The sequence below is a fragment of the Mustelus asterias genome, chromosome 1, assembly GCF_964213995.1.
Source record: "Mustelus asterias chromosome 1, sMusAst1.hap1.1, whole genome shotgun sequence".
In the NCBI taxonomy this organism is placed as follows: Eukaryota; Metazoa; Chordata; class Chondrichthyes; order Carcharhiniformes; family Triakidae; genus Mustelus; species Mustelus asterias.
In genome coordinates, this window is record NC_135801.1 from 150,114,968 (window position 1) to 150,139,146 (window position 24,179).

A 24,179-nucleotide genomic window follows, 5' to 3' on the forward strand; every position below is an offset into this window, starting at 1 on the left:
TCTCTATAACGGCAATCAAGGCCCTTTCTCATCAAGACTAACTAATATCAATGCCGTGTCCATTCATCATTGCCGCCCTATTCAATAATATACAGCTCAAGAAAGCACCATTTGGGGGTGGCATTGTGGCACAATGGTTAGCACTGCTGCCTCACAGCGCCAGGAATCCGGGTTCAATTCCAGCCTATGGTGACTGTCTGTGTAGAGTTTGCACATTCTCCCCGTTTCTGCGTGCAATTTCTCCGGATGCTCCGGTTTCCTCCCACAGTCCAAAGGTGTGCAGGTTAGATGGATTGGCCATGCTGAATTACCCCTTAGTGTCCAAAGATGAGTAGGGTTAGGGGGATTAGAAGGGTAAACGTGCGAGGTTATGGGGATAGGGTGCTCTGTCAGAGAGTTGGTGCAGACTCGATGGGCCGAACGGCCTGCTTCTACACTGTAGGAATTCTATAATTCCATTATCACTAGATCATGGTGATCTAGAAGGATTGCTATTGTCTGAATTTGTACACATCGAACTTGGCAACTGATGCAATTGAGTTCAATCTTAATGGCACTATGTCTAAATAGATGGTATTGCCATAGGACCCTCTCTAGGTTCACTTCTCATTTCCCATGAGAAACATGTCTTCAATGAAATGAACTCTAGCCTCTTACATCATGCATATTTCTAATACATAGGTATGTATGCTATATTTGAATCTACAGCTGTATGTAGGAATTTCCTTATGTAATATAATTGACTTCATCATGTGCTCAGATTCACCTTTCAAATGGAGCTCCTTTTCCTCTATGTGCTAGTTGAGAAATCTGCCAATAGATACTTCTACTCCTGTCTACTGCAGGCCTATCGTCACTGGACAATAAATGTGATGGCATCCCTACGGTTTTACATGCTAGAAGACTGCCTCATCAGCAGCCTCACAAATAGGATGCAAGCCATTTGCTCACCTTGCGAGCTTGATGCTGAAATAGGGCACTTCAAAGCTAACATTATGGCTACTCTGAGCAGATTATTGATCGCTGTATATCAAGCAAACTCATGGCCCCTCCGCAGAGTCCTGAAAAGGGGTTGGGAGAAGGGGGGGGTGTGACATTTCATCCTCGGGCGGGGGGGGGTGGGAGAAGGGGGGTGTGTGACATTACATCCTCTGGGGGGGGGGGGTTCCGCTGCCAGTCTGCAGCCGATCCCTCCTCCCCACCGGAGGAACGATTCCCTCCGCCGGAGTGGCCGCATACTTCAAACACCAAGACTGTCATCATTCACCTCAGTGGAATGCAACAGTGCCACACTTTCTTTGCACCATCTGTTCAGGGCACTGATGCAGAATGAAACAACCAGGGTAAATGCCAAAGACTAAGTAGATTTGTGATATGAGCCATGTTCGTCCCGAAGGAGTAAATAGAAGGATAAGTAATCTTGAGTTATTCATTTAGATCTGAGTTGGCTCTTGGTACCCCGGCGAGGATGGTGTGTTTTCTTTGCACTGCTGAAGCAGCTTTACATTGATAATTCCCACTGCTTGTTCAAGTTCCCTCAGTTGACCAGCGGAACGCTGAGGTGAATGATGACAGTCTTGGTGTTTGAAGTATGTGGCCACTCCGGCGGAGGGAATCGTTCCTCCGGTGGGGAGGAGGGATTGGCTGCAGACTGGAACCAGCCCCTCCCCCGAGGATGAAACGTCACACCCCCCTTCTCCCACGCCCCTCCCCCTCCCCCCAGAGGATGAAATGTCACACACCCCCTTCTCCCACCCCCCCTCCCAGAGGATGAAACGTCACACTCCCCCTTCTCCCACCACCCCCCCCCAGAGGATGAAACATCACACACCCCCTCCTCCTCTGCCCCCCGCGCCCCCTCCTCCTCAAGAGGATGATCGTCAGAGAGCCGCTCTCTCCGCTTTCTGCTTTTTTTTTCTTTCGCGCCCGGGTGCGCTCTGTCAGATTTTTTTGAACTGCGCCGATCGGTCCGCCAGCGCTAAGCCCCGCCCACAGCGCGAATCGGACCAGAGCCGGCAAAACGCGTATGGGCGCACTGGAAAGAGGATTCCAGGCGCGGATCTATTTGATGTTTGGATTCGGCACTTAGACTCAAAATGGTAAAATTCCCCCCTATAGTGTCCAACATTCGGGGTGATACTTCATTTGAACAACACTTATCAAACAATCCTGATTGTGCTAAGAATTCACTGACAACCAATTTAAGATTATCAGTAGAGCTCACATCTGGTTCACTTGTGCAAGCTGGAAGCCAGATGTATTCATACATAAGGTCATGCCTTTTGCAAGCAGAAGGAGCATATCCATACAATACATGATTTTCAAGTAAACAAAAGTTTGGGGTACAGCCATTGCCTAACCCATTCTCCATGGTGATGCCTTGACCAATCAGAGCTGACCTTCTTGGTTTAAGTTTAAACAAAAGCTTGGCAGTTAACTGTTCCCTGGTGCATTCTCCATGGCAGTATCTCTATCAGAGTCCACTTGCCAGCCAATCAGCACTTTCTTCTCATTCAATATTAATTGTTGTTTCTTTCACAATTACTCTTCTTGCGAATCTTTGAGAAGTGCATGTCAAAAGGTTTTGATGACGTCTTTTTTTAAAGCAAATAATTAATTCTGCAATGATAGCTTTAACACAATCAAAGCATCTTAAAATCCGTCAAATGCATTATCTTTCGATGCAGAGTTCGTCAAACTAATTCTGAATCATTTTGGCTACTCTGGAGAAGGTGTGGCATTTTTGATTTCATAATCATCCTTCCACAACAAACCATCTTCCTCTCCATCCATTGAATTGGATATTCCGAATGTTTGTATTATCTGATGGCATTTTATGCACTAACAGCATCACACAATTTAATGAGAAAAATCAAACAGGACAGCATGCATATTTCCACTCTGAAGGTTTTATTTCTCTGCCAATCACCCACCTATTCCATTCAACATGAACATCATCCTTGAATGGTCTATTGAGACACAAATCCAATAGTTCAATTATTGATATTAAGCCCCAGTGTAACTGAACTTTGGCTGCTATTTCCTCCAAGACATTTCCTGATCTCATTAATTAATGGGATTTGTACATGCCCCATACAAATGAGCTGTGTTATTTCTGTAGGCTACCTGGTAGCCTATTCCACACATTATAAATCAGGAATTTCACTCCATCATCATCCCTCCTACCAGAGTTAAGGATATGCACAAAAACTCCTGCAGGGAACTTGATATTCAGCATGGGGTTCTGTTTTAAAATTGCCATAGGGTTTAATTTTGTTCTGTCAACTATGCAAACTGGTACCATCATAAATTGTGTCCTCTCCTATCTTATGGTTTCCACAATTTGATTGCTTGACATATTGAAATTCATGGGTGTTTCGTTCACGTTGCTGATGTGAAGTAACAAGTACTCACAGTTTTTGCTACCATCTGATGACGAATTGCGGGAAACTGGTAATTTTGGCATTGAGATCTTGGTGTTCTCTGAGCGATTTGGTCTTCTGCTACAACACTAGACTGTTTTATTCCATAAAGCAGCTACACCAAAGTTTAAAGTTTATTTATTAGTGTCACGATTAGGCTTACATTAACACTGCAGTGGAGTTACTATGAAAATCCCCTAGTCACCACACTCTAGCATCCGTTTGGGTACACTGAGGGAGAATTTAGAATGGCCAATGCACCTAACCTGCGCATCTTTGGACTGTGGGAAGAAACTGGAGCACCCGGAGGAAACCCACGCAGACACGTGTAAACTCCACACAGACAATGTCCCAAGCTGAGAATTGAACCTGGGTCTCAGGTGTTGTTAGGCAGAAGTGCTAACCACTGTGCCGCCCCAATTGGTGAAACAAATATAATTAGCAAATATAATGACTTTTAGCTTGAAACCAGCTTCATACTTAATTCATTTTGTTGGAAGACTCATTTCTGTTTGTGGCTCTCCACATGGGGTCTGCTCATCTCAGCATGTTTTAAACTTCCTTGCCCATATTGCCTGCTTGATCCAATGCGCCCAGTTATAAGGCAATGGGAAATAAATCTTGGATTTGTGAGGTGAAAAATTAACATTGATTACTAATGCGAGTATATCATGTCATGGGTCAAACGGGGTAGGGGTAGCAGGGTAGACTGATATGCCAAGTATATCCAAAAGCATGATCTTGGGACTGGAGAATTTGTACATCTTATACACCAAGATCGACGATATTAATATTGTTCTGTTAGTAGAGAATATACAAGTTGTTTCTCACAAGCACTCGAACCCATGCTACAAAGCACAGAAAATGCAACAATTAAAAATGGAGACAATATGCTAGCATTCCAGATTTTCAACAGCCTTCCCCTGCCAGCCTAATTCTGCACATCTGGCCAATGTCACTGGGCCAGGCTCAATTATTTAATTTTGATTAAGATGTTTACTGTTTTCTCCATGTTTACAAGGCTATCATTAAAGTTTGTTTGGAACAGCAGACATTAAAAATCAGACACATAGAATCCTATGAACACTCTGAGGGAGAAGAGGGGGTGGGGGGGGGGGGGGGGAAATTGGTGAACCATTCATTGATCGTTCTGTTTTCTTTAGTGGCTTTACATAATCAAAAAAATAGAAATCTTCCTGGCTGCCAACAAGAAACAATGTGCTCCTTTGTTAAGTATTGCCCATTAATACACCACGGTTGAAATGCTGCCAACCATGCACTTGATTGTGAATTGGCAGCTGTGGTCAGCACGTTCTGCTGAAATGTGGGCAAGAGAACAAAATCAAATCAACTTCTGCTCAGATGTTTGGCGAGATCCATGCAGTGCTCATTGTAGTGACTCCAGATAAAGAAATGGAATTCTGATCCAGCAATGGAGAGGCAGTGAACCAAATCGCTTTCCATTCACTCGCAGAGACACAGAGTTCTTCCTTCAGAGCAATACAACTACTTGGTTATATAATCTGGCTTACAGGGCAAAATGTTTTTTAATTACTTCGCCTCTTACTTCTCGTTTATTTACCATCTGCATCTGCTTTCTCGCACACTTGCAATCTCTCGTGAAAGATTGTGTTTCACCAAGAAATTATTTTCATTTCAAATTCTTGCAACATGTGTGATTAACTAGGCCGAGGTACAGATCCTAAAAAAATTACGTTCTTTATAAACATTCGAATCCCAATAGAAAGGGGGCCCAATTTCAATGGTTCCCCAAATCGGACACAGGGATGGTGAAGTGTGGTTAACAAGTGCCCAAAGCCTCAGGAGCGGGCAGCATGCTAACGCTTTGCTGCCTGTTAATTCGATTGTACCCAGCAACCAGTGCTCATCACGCTGTGAGGCAACCGTACACCTCAGAATGGGGTACAGAATGGTGTGAGACTGGCTCCAGTTAAAGCGAGCCTGTGATACTCAAAGTCAGCCTGTAGATCTGAAAGGGAATGTGCATTCTGGCTGGTGCAAGTACTGGAAGTCATTCCAGAACTAATTCTGACCTGGTATTAAAAAACTCAACTCAATCATTGCACACCATGGGAGAGAGTGGGCTCTGAGATTTTCAGACGAAGCACTGCAGGCCTCAAACAGGGAGGTGCAGAGAAGGAGAGATGTGCACTATCCACAGTAGGGGTAACTGTTGGGCAGCAAACCCCCTTGACGAACTCTCAGAAGGCAATGGGAGCAGATAACCGTGGAAGCCAGTGCATAGAAACAAGCCACAAGGACCTGAATTCAGTGCCGCAGGTCGTCAAGGTCAGTGAATGCATCTTCAAAGACCATATCCCACCAAATTGTCAATGAGCCTCAGACCTGACTCAATGCACCACATCCCCATCACTCACCTACTAACAATCTCTACCATTCAGGGTTCATTATGCATCTCACCTATTGCACACATTTCCAGCTATTCATAAATGCATACAATGCAGAAGAGGCCAATCAGCCCATCGAGTCTGCACCGACTTCCTGACAGATTATCTTACCCAGGACCTCTACCCGCCCAATCCCTGTAACCCCACACATTTCTTATGGCTAATCCACTTAACCTGCACATATTGGGACACTAAGCAACAATTTAGCATGGCCAATCCGCCAACCTGCACATTCTTGGAATATGGGAAGAAACCGGAGAAAACCCACGCAGACATGGGAGAACATACAAACTCCACACAGACAGACACCCAAGGTCGGAATTGAACCCGGGTCCCTGACGCTGTGAAGCAGCAGTGCCACTGTACCGCCCACCTATTCAACCATGACAGCAACTCAAGCAAACAGATTTCATGACACTCATTGACACACTCACACATGTTTTACTCGCCTTATAAATCAGTGCATGGGATTAAGCAGGCAACATGGGCCATGTTGCCAACAAGATGTGGGAGTTTAAGACATGCCCACAAAGAAGAGATCACACATGGCGAATGAAGAACAGAAATCGGTCCTCTGGCAAAAAGGAGGAAGTCTGGATCTGGTTTCAAGTTAAACATCATAACATTTGCTGGCTCAGCAATTAACTGCACTACAGCAATGGACTCCACAAAGAAAACTTCTGACTCTAATGTTACATGAGGGAATCATCTCAGACCTCTGACATCTCCTTTCCAAAAAGACAGTAGCCTTCTACCAGCCAGACTTCAACCACTAGGTAGCTGTGTCAGAACACCAGGATAGGCAAAAGCAAACACAAGATAGGCAGGAAGGCAATGCACTCAGCTAATTACTTGACATTTGTATGCTATATGGTATGTTGCTAGCCCAGCTTCATAATGCAGTTACATCATGAAATACATAGGGTACTTCCATGTAGCATATCATGATTTGAGTCCAGGTATCTATCACTGCAGGTCAAAATCAAATCACTGGAAGGCCTGGGCTGATTGCTATGACAATGGCCTCTACAATGAAGAAACTTCTTTCCCCCCTTCCAGAAATTCATGTTTCTGTTGCACTATATTAAAGGACTAGAAAAGAAAAACCTAGGTTTGGATTTTCATTCCCAGGCCACGTGTGCAAAGATGGGCGAATTCCTGTTCTTTAAAAATGGCCGTCCAGACATCAGATTTTGGGTCCAGGGATGGGGAGGCTTGCTGGATTAGAAGTCAGGATGGGCTACCCGGGAAGAACTGAGGGGGATGCCGGGTGCAGAGGTGGGTTGGGTGGAGGGCACTCCCACTGTGTCCACAATTTAAAAATAAAGATTAAAAAATGAACATCCCTCCAGCCCTCATTGCCCTCACCCCAACACACATACCGACCCCTCCCCCGAGAGTTTCTCATACCCTCCATGCTGACCTATATCTCACCACCTACTCCCACAGCTCTTTATGGTCCACATGTTAACCTAGTACCAACTCATGCCCACACATGATTTCCCAGCCAACACCTTTTCCCTTAGACCTACTATGTGAGCGAAACCGGTATCCACCATGCAGAGATGCGATAAAGTAAAGTTTTATTAAAACCTAAGGCCTGGATTTTAACCGGGGCTCTCCGCAGTGGCAAAAATCATAGAATCCCCATGAGGCCCATCAAGTTTGTACTCCCTCTTCAACAGAAGATCCCACCAGGCACTTTTCCCATAACCCTACATATTTACCCCGCTAATCTACACATTTTGGGACACTATGGGCAATTTAGCATGGACAATCCACCTACCCGCACATCTTTGGACTGTGGGAGGAAACCGGAGCACCAGGAGAAAACCCACGCAGACACAGGGAGAACATGTAAACTCCACACAATCAGTCACCCAAGGCTGGAATAGAACCCGGGTCCCTGGTGCTGTGAGGCAGCATTACTAACCCTTGTGCCATCCACTAATCCTAGAAGTGGATGAATATTCTAGATCCCGCCCCCAAATCCAGCATTTCTCATCTCCATGAGGGCCAGGCAGAATCAGGCCAGGGTTCAGGAATGCCCAATTCACGGAGACAGCTGCCAATTAAATCACCAGCTGCCTCCACTGAAGTGGGATTTTGGAAAACCAGGAGCATGAAATTTGGAGTGTGCAGATTAGACTGGGTAAGAGGAGAACTGAACTTAGTGGATTCATTTCGATAGCCAGTGTAAGCTTACCTTTGAATAGGACACATTTGGTAAAGGTAAGGTACCCTTTGGGATTGTTAAAAGTGACAATGGTTCTGTACTTTTTATGCACAGATTCATTGAAACTGTCAAGCTGTAAATAACTGTCCAGCTGTCAAGGAACTGCTAAAGAGCTGTCCAGCTGTCAAAGCTGTCCAGGAAGCATCCAAGGATACTGGTGAATTGGCATGGAGGGGGTAAGCGCAAAGGGTGTGGGTTTGGGGCATGTGTTGGCATGACTTGGCATTAAGTTGGCATGGGGATAGGGGAAATGAAGGTGGGTAGAAGGACCATAAATTGGGATGGGGGTATGGGCAATGTGGTGTGGGGAGTGGGGCATTAGTTGGCATAGGGGTGTGTGGGGTGGGCAGGAGTTCACATGTGGTGACATGAATGGGACACAGCGAGTGTGTGGAGGGTGGGAGAAGGTGAGGGCTGAAGAGATTTTGTGTTTTATTATTATTCACATATTTGAACATAAAGTTGAAGCAGAGATGGGATTTATCCAAGGATTCTCTGGGAGGCAAGAGAAGTGATTGCAGAGCCTCTGGCTCTGATCTTCAGGTCGTCATTGGCCTCTGGTATAGTACCAGAAGATTGGAGGTTAGCGAATGTTGTCCCATTGTTTAAGAAGGGGAACAGAGACTTCCCCGGGAATTATAGACCGGTGAGTCTCACTTCTGTTGTCGGCAAGATGTTGGAAAAAATTATAAGGGATAGGATTTATAGTTATTTGGAGAGTAATGAATTGATAGGTGATAGTCAGCATGGTTTTGTGGCAGGTAGGTCGTGCCTTACTAACCTTATTGAGTTTTTTGAGAAAGTGACCAAGGAGGTGGATGGGGGCAAGGCAGTGGACGTGGTATATATGGATTTTAGTAAGGCGTTTGATAAGGTTCACCATGGTAGGCTTCTGCAGAAAATGCAGATGTATGGGATTGGGGGTGATCTAGGAAATTGGATCAGGAATTGGCTAGCGGATAGGAAACAGAGGGTGGTGGTTGATAGTAAATATTCATCATGGAGTGCGGTTACAAGTGGTGTACCTCAGGGATCTGTTTTGGGGCCACTGCTGTTTGTAATATTTATTAATGATCTGGATGAGGGTATAGTTGGGTGGATTAGCAAATTTGCTGATGACACCAAAGTCGGTGGTGTGGTAGACAGTGAGGAAGGGTGTCGTAGTTTGCAGGAAGACTTAGACAGGTTGCAAAGTTGGGCCGAGAGGTGGCGGATGGAGTTTAATGCGGAGAAGTGTGAGGTAATTCACTTTGGTAGGAATAACAGATGTGTTGAGTATAGGGCTAACGGGAGGACTTTGAATAGTGTGGAGGAGCAGAGGGATCTAGGTGTATGTGTGCATAGATCCCTGAAAGTTGGGAATCAAGTAGATAAGGTTGTTAAGAAGGCATATGGTGTCTTGGCGTTTATTGGTAGGGGGATTGAATTTAGGAGTCGTAGCGTTATGTTGCAACTGTACACAACTCTGGTGCGGCCGCACTTGGAGTACTGTGTGCAGTTCTGGTCCCCACATTACAGGAAGGATGTGGAGGCTTTGGAGAGGGTGCAGAGGAGGTTTACCAGGATGTTGCCTGGTATGGAGGGGAGATCCTATGAGGAGAGGCTGAGGGATTTGGGATTGTTTTCGCTGGAAAGGCGGCGGCTAAGAGGGGATCTTATTGAAACATATAAGATGATTAGAGGTTTAGATAGGGTGGATAGTGATAGCCTTTTTCCTCTGATGGAGAAATCCAGCACGAGGGGGCATGGCTTTAAATTGAGGGGGGGTAGTTATAGAACCGATGTCAGGGGTAGGTTCTTTACCCAGAGGGTGGTGAGGGATTGGAATGCCCTGCCAGCATCAGTTGTAAATGCGCCTAGTTTGGGGGCGTTTAAGAGATCCGTAGATAGGTTCATGGACGAAAAGAAATTGGTTTAGGTTGGAGGGTCACAGTTTTTTTTTAACTGGTCGGTGCAACATCGTGGGCCGAAGGGCCTGTTCTGCGCTGTTATGTTCTATGTTCTATGAGAGGCTGGCCTTGTACCCACCCCACCTCCACACACGAGAGGCTATGCATTTATCTCTATGTCAACTGAAAATCAGACGTGGGCAGAAACTTTTAAAGGTCAGGTTCATCGAGCCAAGAAATCACCAAACTCACCAAACCTGAATCGGGGATGTAATTCTGGGCCTAAGGCTGGGATTTAATCCCCCCACCCCTGCTCCACTTGGTGTTTTCCTGCGGCGGAGGCAGCTTGCCATTGGCCAACGGTGGGATCCTGCTGAAGTCAATGACCACTTGCGTTGATCGCCAGCCATGCCACTGGGAACCCGCGGCACATGATGACCTTCGGCTGGACTTCAACATCCCACTGGCAGGTAGGACTGGAAAATCTTGCCCCAAGTGCCTACTGCAAACTTCATGACATTGCAAAAACATTCATTCATACCAAAATTGCTCTTTTACATTCTTTCAAGTAATAAAGTCTTATGACTACATGCATTTAATTCTGTGCTCAATTCTTTATAGCAAAAGAAAGTGGAATTCATAGTTCCACTTGAAAGAGTCTATATTCACATGGAACTGCCAATCAAACTATGAAATGGCAGGCACCCTTCTGTGATAAAGGATGGATTAGTCATGCAGCACTAATCTAGTAATGGAAGCCCCCAGGCTTATGTCAAGAGAGAGTGAAATAGCAAACATTTTTTTCACACCCCACATTTCAAAGATTTAAAGGGAAGGGCCTTTAAATGCCTTGGCATTTTTGACAGGTTCATTCAGACACTTCTGCCATTTTTGCCATGACAGAGGGGCTATCCATATTTAATGTCTTGTCACAGCTCTCAAAAACCAGACAAAGCAGTAAAAAGTGAAATATTGTCTTCATGGACTCTTCTTTCTTTATCACTTTTGAAATTTATATTGGTTTTAAAACATTGCAGCCAAGACAGAAGTTATCCATTGATTCAAAAGCCAACACCATGGTTAATGAGAAGTCTATAGAAGTTGTGTTTTGTCAGCTTGGCTGAGTCACGATGTTACAGGGTCAATCCTGGTATAATCTGAGCTCATCATTATGGTTGGTATTTCAGCCCTTGTGTTGTACCAAGGGACGGCAGCAAGCTCAGATGTCACTTTTGGAGGAGAGCCTAATCTGAGGCCCAATCTACTTTTCAACCATGTAAAAGAAAAATACCTTATTTGAAGATGAGAGTCGACCCGTGTACTATCCAATATTACTTCCTCAAGCCAAACCAGCAAAAAATGGTTGATCTATCTTTATGCTGTTTGTGGGACTTTGCATGCAAAAGCTTTGCACACATGAGTTTTACACTCAAGTAGTAATCCATGATGTGCATTAAAATTATCTGGGAACAGCATGTAATAAAACATTATATAAAACATTTCATATTTTATAGAAATTGAGGATCCTTAAATGCAAATAATGTGATTACAATTTATATTTCCATTAGAAACAATAATTTAATTCCATCAGGAAGGTCTCTTGCTTTGATCCAGGAGTCCTCTGAATACATCAACTAGTTAAAAAGCAAACATTTTGCATACTTCCAATTTGCAACAAACTCCACACCTTGCAATTGCTCATCTCCGAATGGTTCTGTGACTGTCAAAGGGTCGTGCAGAGTTCAGCTTTGAATCTGCAGTGCATCCCCTAAAGTTTTAAGCTGAACCCAAGATTTTGCTTTCCCTTCTTCTGATGGGGATTATCTATCCTTTAAATGCAGCAGTCATTTTCAATAAACAACCAACTTGTGTTTGTTTTCCATAGAATGTGATTAAGTATAACAAAACATGTGAAGAATGAAAAAAGAATGGATCTTGAAACAACACCCTGGAACACTTTGGTGCGAATGTCAAGAACATTTCGGCACAATTTAACTTCTTCTGTGTCTCATATCATCTCCTTGTTCATCACAAAAACTGCACTTGCACCTTCATTTTTGCTGACCTGATGCAAATGCAGGGCAAACTTCATGCTATATTTATAATACACCCATCTATCCAGTCTTCAACACACTTCTATATATCCATTGCCAGCCATTCTTTGTTACGAGTTTCCCTACTTTACGTTACTAGTTACTTCCTGTGTAACACAATCTCATCCTTGAGGCAGAAGTTGAGGAATATAAACTCAGCATTTATATATCAAATTCAGGTCAGTTGTAGCTCGCTGATGTACTTTAACCTAAATAAATTTCTACAACAGAACAACTTATTTTATTACTTACAACAGGATTAAATTATACAAAAATGAACAGGAAATTGGTGTTTTAAAATCTATAACATTGAGACAGCTGGTAGCTTCAGGGAATTCTCTTCTCCCATGGTCCAGCCAATTGTTGCTTCTTAAGGTTTCAGCTGGAAAACCATGGTACTGAAAATTTCCTACCCATATGTCAATTCCCCCACCCACATTCATGTTATATTGTCATTGCACATCAATACACCATTATTAAAATAGTAGGTTTCGAAAAACATTAATATGGCTTTTCTGATCTTTCCTCTCCATCCTGTCCCTTCTCTTTGTACAACCTTAACTTTGCTTTCAGATTATTTCGACACAACAGACCAGGCTTCAAGTATTCGATAAATGCGGTTCCTTTTGAAAGAAATAAAATTCACATGCTACCCAATGCATTTTCTGAAATTGTTCCCTTCAACACTGCCCCCAGTCAGCCTCTCCCCCACCAAATAAAGCTTTTTTTGTAACCAAAACAAGTACATGAACATTAAATGATTGGGTCCAATATAGAATTTGATTTTAATCAGTTAATGTTTGATTATCCTGAAGGGTTGTTGATCTAACTGACAGTTCATTAACTATCTGATGCCAATTATGTTACCTCATTGGTAACACTATGAATTGTAACAATCGTAGTGATTTTTAAAAAATGTGCCTAAATCTAGTCCACTTTGTCTCATTGGGTGGAATTTTCCCACTTTTTTTGCAGAGTGGCTCAACAGGAGGGAAAGCTGGGGTGGAGCTACCATATACATATTAAGCTGATCTTTCTCTACACCCTAGCTTTGACTGTAACACTATATTCTGCACCCTCTCCTTTCCCTCTCCTCTATGTACTCTATGTTTTGTCTTTATGGCGCGCAAGAAACAATGGTGCGTTTCTCCCATCCTGCTGCGCTGCCTCAAGGGGAGGCCATGTAGCAGACTTCCCACATGGGCACCACGACCTCCATGTGTCTCCAGCCACCGGATTTCTGGCACCATTAGCTCCGCGATAGAAGTTGGCACAGAGCTGCATAATTCATTTAAATGCTCATTTGAATCTGACTGAAGTCTCCAGGCCTGCTTGCCTCCCCCCCCCCCCCCCCCCCCCGCCCCAACCAGGAGAGTTTCACTCCAGCAGGGTGTACAATAGCTCCCCAGTAGCTGGGGTGAAGTGAGGTCATGGAGGGTCAGGGGTAAGGTGGACACCCCCAGGCATTGCCAGCTTAGCAGTGCCACCTGGCCCCCTGACACTACCCAAGGGGCAATGTGGCAATGCCCAAGGGGGCACCTTGGCACTGGCTACCAGGCATCAGGCAGTGCCAAGGGAGCGGTGTCTAATGGGGGGGCAGGGCCCTGCTGCCACTATTTACTTGGTGGGGACAGAGGGAGACAGGCGAATGATCGGGATGGGGATGGGGGGGGGGGGGGGGGGGGGAGAGGTGGGGAGGGCGGGGCGGGGGGGGGGTTGTTGTGGCTGGCCCACACATGTCCTGGAGGCTAGCAATCGGGGGGTGGGGGGATGAAAATCGGAGGGACAGCGATGCAAAAAGAGATTGCGGGTTTGGCCAGCGATCGGGAGGCCGGCAATACGGGGCTACTGTGCATGCCCCGATCTCTGCTCAGCGCTATGCTCCGGCCACTCCAGCGGGAGTAGGTCCCCCCGTCCCACAGATTTTTAATGAGATTCATGCTAGGGCACTCTGCAGTGCACAGAGTGTGGGAAATACATTGTGAAAATCCCAATGAAAAAAAACAGCTGCATTTATTCCTGTTTTTACATGAATTCAGCACTTAAAATTTTCTTGGGCGAATCCCACGCAAAACCTTTCATTGTATCCCAAAACATGTGACAATAAATCACTACAGTTTGGATTTACCCAATTTTCATAGTTTTTTGTGTGATAATTATATGAGCTCGTAACCTATGGTGGAGGTCAAGGCCTGGATATCATGGCTGGCAAGGCTGTCTCAACAACATGGCAAGAGTTTCAGGCTCTGCCATTTCATAGTTCATTAAAGAAAAAAACAGTACAGCACAGGAACAGGCCCTTCAGCCCACCAGGTCTGAGCCGACACAGATGCCTCTCTAATCTAATATTTTCTTGCCTCTACACGGTCCATATTCCTCTATTCCCTGCCTATTCATGTATCTATCCAGATTCCTCTTGAACGTTGTGATAGAATCTACTTCCACCGGCAACACGTTCCAGGCAGACACCACCCTGTGTGTGAAAAACATGCCTCTTACACGTCTTTAAAAAACTTTCCTCCTCTCAACCTATGCCTCAGATTAATTGACCCTTCGACCCTGGGAAAGAGACTCTGACTATCCACTCTCTCCAAGCCTGTCATAATCTTGTAAACCTCTATTATGTCCCCTCTCATCATCATGATATTTTATATGGCATACTAGATTTTATTAAGAACATGCAAAAAACAGTTGATTTAGATTAATATATTTTCTGTTACTAATAGCCATGTTACAATTCCTTACATCAACAAAGTAATAACAGGGTGCAGAGTCCATGAGCTAACAAACAAGTCAGAAAGTACCTCTGGAAAGCTAGTTAAGTTGAAAACTCTCATAAATTGTCACACGACACATCACTTACAGTCTTCTGGACTCACCAGTGTGCAAGTGGCATGCAGTGTAGTTAAACAAGCAAAAAAGCACAGAATGCAACCACATCAAAGTCTTTGAAAAACAGAGTCTCATAAAACTCAGCATTTGCTGCTGTGGAGAAAAGAAAGAGAACATCGCAGTTTTCAAAAACCCAGAATAGTACAATTTTTATATGCTAATCTCAGGATAGGACCACTGTTGTGACAAACAGGGGTTTGGCCATATGGAGAATTTATATAACAAACTACATCAAGGAAAAGGAAAAATAAAAGAAACACAGTTACGATGGAAATAGGGGAATGAGTTAAAGAATTCAATGCAGGGAAGCGATCCTGACAGATTGAACACATGTTTGTTGTCTTTTGATTCTGGCTTTAAGTGACCTGACATGGAGAGATGGGACGCTGAATTAAGATTCTCTCTTTATTATTTCATGGGATGTGGGCATCACTGGCAAGGCCAGCATTTGTTGCCCATCCCTAATTGCCCTTAAAGTGCCATTTCGGAGGCCAGTTAAGAGTCAACCACATTATGCTTGATGGGTCTTGGGTCGCATGTAGGCCAGACCAAATAAGGATTGCGTTTCTTTTCTTTAAGGACATTAGTGAACCAGATAGGTTCTTTCTTACGACAATTGAGAATAATTTCATCATCACCATTACTGATGCTAGCTTTAAGTTCCAGATTTTTTTTATTCATTGAATTTAAATTCTGCCAGCTGCCATGGTGGGATTTGAAATCATGTCCCCAAAACATTAGCCTGAACCCTGGAAGTACTAGTCCAGCAACATTACCAGTATGTCACCAGGCTGCACTCTCTCGTCTCCTTCTCTATAAACAGTATGCCTTGTCTGTATAAGTTGCAAGAAACAATACTTTTCACGGCATACTAATACATCATAGAAATCATCATAGAAACCCTACAGTTCAGAAAGAGGCCAATCGGCCCATCGAGTCTGCACCGACCACAATCCCACCCAGGCCCTACCCCCATATCCCTACATATTTACCCGCTAATCCCTCCAACCTACGCACCTCAGGACTCTAAGGAGCAATTTTTAGCATGGCCAATCAACCTAACCCGCACATCTTTGGACTGTGGGAGGAAACCGGAGCACCCGGAGAAAACCCACGCAGACACGAGGAGAATGTGCAAACTCCACACAGACAGTGACCCAAGCCGGGAATCGAACCCAGGTCCCTGGAGCTGTGAAGCAGCAGTGCTAACCACTGTGCTACCGTGCCGCCCGTGACAATAATAAATCAAATCAAATTTATTTGGAGGAAGTGAGCGGAGTTGAATGAAAAGGTGGGTGCTGGCAGTGAATGGGGATGTTTGAGGAAGAAGTGGAGAACTCTGAGGCCATGCTGGTGAGGGATAGAGGTGCAGAGGGGTTGGATGACCGGAATAAAGAGGAAATGATTAGACATGGTTCAGGTATTTCACCATCCCACCCAAGGGCATTCCCTTTCCACCTCTACGTTTGCCACCAATGAGAGCACAAGATTCTGCTCATTATGTGGGATCACCACAAAATAGATATAAAGAGGAGATCTCATCAATGCTTGTTCATGCCATCCACTGCATCTTCTCCAATCCTAACCCAAGGAAATGGGTCAGAGTTTATTACCTATTCTAGGTTAGCCCTTGACAGGATTTGTGGGTTCAAAAGGCAGCTCACAGGGCAAGAGTAAGGTCACAGAATTCTGGTGCTGAGTCAAAATTATTCTTAACGGGATAAGAGTATTAAATGTTCTAATGAAAGGCTGTCTGAGACAAAGTAGGCCAGCAAAGGTGAATAGAAAGCCTCCTCACCCCAGGAAGTACCTCAGAATCACTATTGACACTATTACTCCAATGGAGTTGCTCTGATGTTTGAAACACTCATGGTATAAAAAAGATGATGAACCTGCTTAAAACACTACCATGATGGGCCACCATTTTGTTCTAGCTGAAGACAGTAAGACAGGGTAAGGTTTGTAGTAAATATGAGCCTGTACCCAGAAATGGAGACAGAAAGTTGAGGAAGGGAAGAGTCATAGATAGACCTGGTGAATGTGAGGGAATGGCAAAAAGTGCCTAATCCACCTTTACTGGAGCAGACCAAAGATGCAACAATGACCCAGGTAGATATGAGGGAAATTCATAGGAAACTTGGGTCCTCTGCCACCTCTTCCCAATTACATTTGATCACAGGGGAATTATCCATTCCAATATCCCAAAATGGTAAGCAAGGCAAATCTTGGGCATGTAGTGACGTAATGATAGACCAACATTGGGATTCAGATGGAACTGTGGAAGAAGATTCCCCCAGGAAGACTTTTCAGCCAATTATTTATCAGAACCTATTTGGAAGAAGTGGTGTGGCTGAATTTTAGAAACTATGGACAGGAAGAGGCATTTTGGCCTATCATGTCTCTGTGGGGTCTTCCTTTTCAATTAAAGCTATCAAGCCTAATCCTTATTGTGGTCGGGATGGGCTCTGACTGCAATACAAAGGAACCAGCTAAAAAGCACATGCCAAAAAAATTTTAGATTAATATTTCATTGATTGAAGAGAACTGTCAGCTACTGTGGGCTATTTCCAATCTTTAAAATCATGCTGAAAGTGGGAAGCCAGTGAACAGCACATCTTTTGTGGAGCTTCCCAATTTAATAATGATCCAAGCAGGCAACAGTACTTGGCTCCCATTTGCATCATTTTCCATAGTATAAAAGTGACAATAACATATTTGTCTTGCATTTTTCTTCTGTCCTCTTCTCTACTTTTAGAACATAGAACATAGAACATTACAGTGCAGTACAGGCCCTTCGGCCCTCGATGTTGCGCCGACCAGTGAAACCAATCTAAAGCCCATCTAACCTACACTATTCCAATATCATCCATATGTTTATCCAATAACCATTTGAATGCTCTTAATGTTGACGAGTCTACTACTGCTACAGGCAGGGCATTCCACACCCTTACTACTCTCTGAGTAAAGAACCTACCTCTAACATCTGTCCTATATCTATCACCCCTCAATTTAAAGCTTTGTCCCCTAGTGTTAGCCATCACCATCCGAGGAAAAAGGCTCTCACTATCCACCCTATCTAATCCTCTGATCATCTTGTATGCCTCTATTAAGTCACCTCTTAGCCTTCTTCTCTCCAACGAAAACAACCTCAAGCCCCTCAGCCTTTCCTCATACGATTTTCCCACCCTCCCAGGCAACATCCTGGTAAATTTCCTCTGCACCCTTTCCAACACTTCCACATCCTTCCTATAATGCGGCGACCAGAACTGTACGCAATACTCCAAGTGTGGCCGCACCAGAGTTTTGTACAGTTGCAACATGACCTCCTGGCTCCGAAACTCAATCCCTCTACCAATAAAAGCTAACACACCGTACGCCTTCTTAACAACCCTATCAACCTGGGTGCCAACTTTCAGGGATCTATGCACATGGACACCCAGATCCCTCTGTCCATCCACACTACCAAGTATCTTACCATTAGCCCAGTACTCTGTATTCCTGTTACTCCTTCCAAAGTGAATCACTTCGCACTTTTCCGCATTAAACTCCATTTGCCACCTCTCAGCCCAGCTCTGCAGCTTATCTATGTCCCTCTGTAACCTGCCACTTCCCTCCGCACTATCTACAACTCCACCGACTTTAGTGTAATCCGCAAATTTACTAACCCATCCTTCTACGCCCTCATCCAGGTCATTAATAAAAATGACAAACAGCAGTGGCCCCAAAACAGATCCTTGCGGTACACCACTAGTAACTGAACTCCAAGATGAATATTTCCCATCAACCACCACCCTCTGTTTTCTTACAGCTAGCCAATTCCTGATCCAAACCACTAAATCATCCTCAATCCCATGTGTCCATATTTTCTGCAAAAGCTTACCATGGGGAACCTTATCAAACGCTTTGCTGAAATCCATATACACCACATCAACCGCTTTACCCTCATCCACCTCTTTGGTCACCTTCTCAAAGAACTCAATAAGGTTTGTGAGGCACGACCTACCCTTCACAAAACCATGTTCACGATCCCTAATCAAATTATTCCTTTCTAGGTGATTATAAACCTATCTCTTATAATCCTTTCCAATACTTTGCCCACAACAGAAGTAAGGCTCACCGGTCCATATTTACCAGGGTTGTCCCTACTCCCCTTTTTGAACAAGGGGACAACATTTGCTATCCTCCAGTCTTCTGGCACTGTTCCAGTAGACAATGACGACCCAAAGATCAAAGCCAAAGGCTCTGCAATCTCCTCTCTAGCCTCCCAGAGAATCCTAGGATAAATCCCATCTGGCTCATCTTCTCCTCCATTCTCTAATTTTCCTCATTATTCTCTGTCTTATGCTTAATCTCCTATTAAATTTACACATAATTTTAATAAGGGTCTGCCACCGATGGTAAGAGTGCTTTGAAATCCCAACTCAGTATCTTCACGATACTGGGCGGGATTCTCTGGCCTGAAAACTGGAGATTCCCGTCTGACTTCAATGGACCTTTACATGGTGCACCCCCCGCCCACTAGAATTCCAGTTGCGGGCAGGATGGGAGAATTCCAGCCAAAATGCAAATCCATAATTTAAAGCAAAATGGATTAATAAAGAATATTGAATGTTAGAGCCATTCATGCCGGTGGGATTTTCCTATCCCGCTGCAGTAAAGGGAGATTTGGCTGGGCGCCAAATTCTCCGACTTTGTTGCAGTGGGAGCATGGTGTGAATAGCCGGTAAGATCACACCCTAAATGTATATTCCATGCTGCCTCTCATGATACAGTATTATTAGTTCAAAGGACTCATATGTTCCAATTTTGATGCTATGTGCTGACTCGCAGTTGAGGTTATTGTGCAACAGTTTTGTAATTGCATTGACCAAATCAAGAACAAGTGTCCTACAGTTTACAAGCTTTTAAATCCTTAGCTTGGAGTCTTCCAAAAGCTATTTTTAAATATACTTTATCTTCTTACTTATTGTTTTCAACTTTGATGTTGTTCTGGACTATGGTCCTTGGCTCTTCACCAAAGTTGCTCAATGAAGCAAAGATTTTGAGTTGGTAACAATTTGGCTCATGTCAGAATAACGCTGGGATTAATGTTTCAAAGTCAATTCCTTTCAAGTATTATCTCCTTATCCAGGGTTTGCATGTACTAAGATGAATTAATAGAAAGAATTTCCTGTTGCACAATTCTTGTACTCGCATAAATACAATGGAAAATTTCCAAAAATATAAACTGTGTCATGCTACTTTTAATTTGCTGGATTTATCAGTCTCTCAAAATAGTATAAGCAATGCCTTCACACAGAACTTGATTATCGTTATGAGTTGAAGATGTGGTAACATGACTTATCGAGACAAAAAATATCAATTTACTAAGAATAAACAAACAAAGTGATTCAGTCAACAGAAATGAGTACAAAAGTTCATGTAAAATACGAGATTCTATTTCATTTTCTATTCACTTATCAGCAACGTTGATTTAAAGTCTATTTGCCTAAGTGCATTGGGTTTGTATGTAAGTGGACATGACTGTAATCTAATTTGCTTGCTTTGGGTGATACCCTTCAAGGGTGAAACTTAGTAGGTTTGAAGTAAGAATTCATCAGATACCGAAGATGGTTCAGCAGAATGCTCAGACTTAGTAAGGTGCCTTTTTGTTATATTTCCCCCACCTACTCTCATCCATGGTAGGGAAAGGTTAGAGGCTAGAAAGGCAAGAGGGATCATCTATCTGATGACAAGCTTTTTCTTGTATCCTTTTAAGGGTTATCAGAGGAGTCTTAGAAAAATATTGCTAGATAAGAGTGCAGTATGCAAGTCTTCAACTGAATAGGGCTTCAAGAGTTAAATGATCTTGAGGAGAAAATAAATGTTTGGAGAGAGTTTTTGCAACAGAGCAATGGGAATTCCATCTGGAGTCAGAGCAAAGGATGGCACCAAGAATACTGATAGATGAAGAAGGATTAAACCATCAACTCTATGAATAAGGGCCAGGCATAATGAGATAACATTTTGCTACTCTGCAGTATCTATAGCTTCCATTGTAGATACACAGTGACTGAGCTCAGAATTATTTTATTCAAATAAAAACACACATTATTGAAGTATATATCCAGGTGGAGACAGTGGCGTTGGGGTAATGTCACTGGAACAGTAATCCAGAGGCCTAGGCTAATACTCTGGAGACTTGGGTTCAAATCACATCGCGGCAGCTGGTGGAATTTAAACTAAATTAATACATCTGGAATTGAAAGCTAGTCTCAGTAATGGCAACCATGAAACGATCACTGATTGTTGTAAAGATCTATCGGGTTCACTAATGCCCCGTGGGGAAGAAGATCTGCTAGTCTGACCGGTGTATGACTCCAGATCTACAGCAATGCCCCCTGAAAAAGCCATTCAGTTTAACGGCAATTGGGAAAGGCACAAAATGCTGTCCTCACCAGTGATCTCATGAAAGAATACGTTTTTTTGTGAAGTTGAATCACATTTCTCTCTCAGTGTCAAAGAAAATAAAGTTTGCCAGAGTGTTTAATAGTAAAATTTCAAACATCCAATTAATATTGCAATAAACCCACAGTGTTTTGTTTCCAAGTCAGCATGATTGCCTAGTCAAAAGGAGGCTATACTTGTAAATCTCTGTAATTTTCTTTAACCTTTCATAGTTTTAGTATGTCCTGTTCCCTGACCAACCTCCCTCAAACCCAGCCCTTAGCCACATCTCTCCCTTTTTCAAAATACACCATTTCAAAATCTCATTCTCTTTGTCTGTCTGTGTCTTCATTTTCCCTCTTTCTTGTTCTCTTCTTCCCAATACTGTGTTCTGGTTATTCTTCTTCAGCCAGTAAAGATCCCTGAAGTATCTTTCCGTACACAAGGAGTGCTATAGAAATGTGTATTGTTGAGGTACAGTGTCTAGGCCATGCTCCCATGATAGATTCAAATGTCGGCTTGTCCAACTTGGTATTGTTTCAGCGCTGTATTAGAAAATCATATCTTCATCCTGGGTTTCGCACGAGTAACGTAGGCTGACACTCCAACGAAGTACAGAAGGACTGCTGCTATAATGGGACTGTAATCTTTCACAACTTACTGCCATCAAAAGCATTGTAACTTTAGTGTAGTTTAGCCATTCATTCTTGCAGCACTAACACTTCCACTAGAAGGCCTCATAACCATCTCCCTCCCTTGCAGAAACTTATATACTTTGGTAATCATACAATCTTAGATTGCCAGTCCTTACTGCACTTTATGGCCAAGCCATTGATCATTTATTTTTAATAATACTAGAGTTAACCATAATCTTCATTTTATTTGTAGTAATCTATTCCACTTCCCTTTCACATCTTCAGTGTTTTCATATGGGAGAAGCACAGACTTAGCTCAAATTGGGAACTATGTTGATTCCAACTCTTTAAACGACAGTATATGTAGAAAGGATCCCAACCCTACATCTAAAATAAAAATGGGCAGGTTTTTCAGCAGATGTAGAGAGTAAAGATAGACTAATCATATATAATGGAAGAAGCTGTTCCCACTCATAAATGGATTGAGATCAAGTGGGCACAGATTTAAGGTGATTTGCAAAGGAAGAGAATGCGATGTGAGGAAAACTTTTTCACACAGCAAGTGGTTCAGGTCTGGAATACAGTGCCTGGAAAAGTAATGGAGACAGGTTCAATCAAGGCATTCAAGAGGACATTAGGTGATTATTTCAATGGAAACAATGTGCAGGGGTGCGGGGAAAAGACAGGAGAATGGTGCTGTTATTATGCTCTCCAATGGAGAGCCGGTGCAGACACAAGGGGCCAAATGGCCTCCTCCTGTGCTGTAACAACTCTGTGATTCCTGTGCAGACCCTGATTTTTTCTCTTCTGGATGCTGATGGACCTGCTGTGTATTGCTAGTGAACATTCTTGTTTTGTTCTTCAAATAGCCAAATGCTGAGTAACCCTCCAAGTCGCTGAAAGGGGATAAAAACCAATAGGTAAAGCTCTGATTATTACAAAATCTGTCTTTAACACCAACACAAGCTGATAGTATCCATCTCAGTTTGAAAGGAAAGCCTAAAGTTTCATTTATTTTTCCAATAAAAAAAACATTTTATTCAGAGAATCCCAAAATATCCAATAATTAGAGACACCAGGGGATCAGGTTTAATAGTGTGTGGGTTTAAGCAAAAGTAAGTGGATTAACACGGTTTCTTTTTACATTTGTGCTGAGCTGATGTTGCCCTAAAAGTAAGTGAAAGTTACAACACACTCAGTGGTTGCTGCTGAGGTTATTATTTCCCCCCATCATAAGCTCGTTTTTAAGACTTGTCAGTCACATTATTCCAAAATTATTTATTGATACTGGGATCGTTTCCTTAAGGGTACCACATCTTGATAGATCCAATAAAAAATAAACACTTAAAAAGCACTTACTTCCAACATAGATTGTTACTTGATTCTTCAACCTTCCACTGTGTTTCTCATGACAGCTATATGTTCCGTTATGTATTGAATCTAGGTTTCGGAGAGTGAGGTTGGTGCCTTGAAGAAGTTGGTCTTCATTGTGGCCAATCGCATGGCCATTAAATCTCCATATCACTGAAGTATGACTGTCAGATGTCTCACACTGCATGGTTACATTGCTGCCAATTCTTTTGTAGTATTTCCTTCCTTCTGAAATGAGAGAAAATACTTAGAGTCATAGAGGTCATAGAGATTTTTTTAAAACCCCTGAGCTAATCTCAATTGTCCGCATTTGGCCCATATCCCTCTATACCCATCGTACCCATGTAACTATCTAAATGCTTTTTAAAAGACAAAATTGTACCCGCCTCTACTACTACCTCTGGCAGCTTGTTCCAGACACTCACCACCCTCTGTGAAAAAATTGCCCTTCTGGACACTTTTGTGTCTCTCCCTCCTCACCTTAAACCTATGTCCTCTAGTTTTAGACTCCCCTACCTTTGGGAAAAGATATTGACTATCTAGCTGATCTGTGCCCCTCATTATTTTATAGACCTCTATAAGATCACCCCTCAGCCTCTTACGCTCCAGAGAAAAAAGTCCCAGTCTATCCAGCCTCTCCTTATAACTCAATCCATCAAGTCCGATAGCATTCTAGTAAATCTTTTCTGCACTTGTGATGTTACTTTAGACGGAAGTGGAGTATTGACCCATGCTATTCCTATTTTTTCCACTGAAGGTACAGACTGAGAGCTGCTTCTACCTATC

At 43.2% G+C, this 24,179-nt stretch overlaps 1 protein-coding gene across 12 annotated transcripts in view; it reads right to left on the reverse strand.

Moving 5' to 3' along the window:
- LOC144498811 (ciliary neurotrophic factor receptor subunit alpha-like) overlaps positions 1-24,179 on the reverse strand; it is a 314,103-nt gene that overhangs the window by 144,957 nt on the left and 144,967 nt on the right. For 10 of the 12 annotated variants that reach the window (XR_013498760.1, XM_078220550.1, XM_078220522.1 and 7 more), the window contains one exon: positions 23,382-23,621. Coding sequence is in view for 11 of the 12 variants with exons in the window: in XM_078220550.1 (XP_078076676.1) it covers positions 23,382-23,621 (240 nt within the window). In the remaining variant the exon portion in view is untranslated. The remainder of the gene's footprint in view (positions 1-23,381; positions 23,622-24,179) is intronic. The other 2 variants (XM_078220589.1, XM_078220598.1) reach the window with 1 other exon arrangement.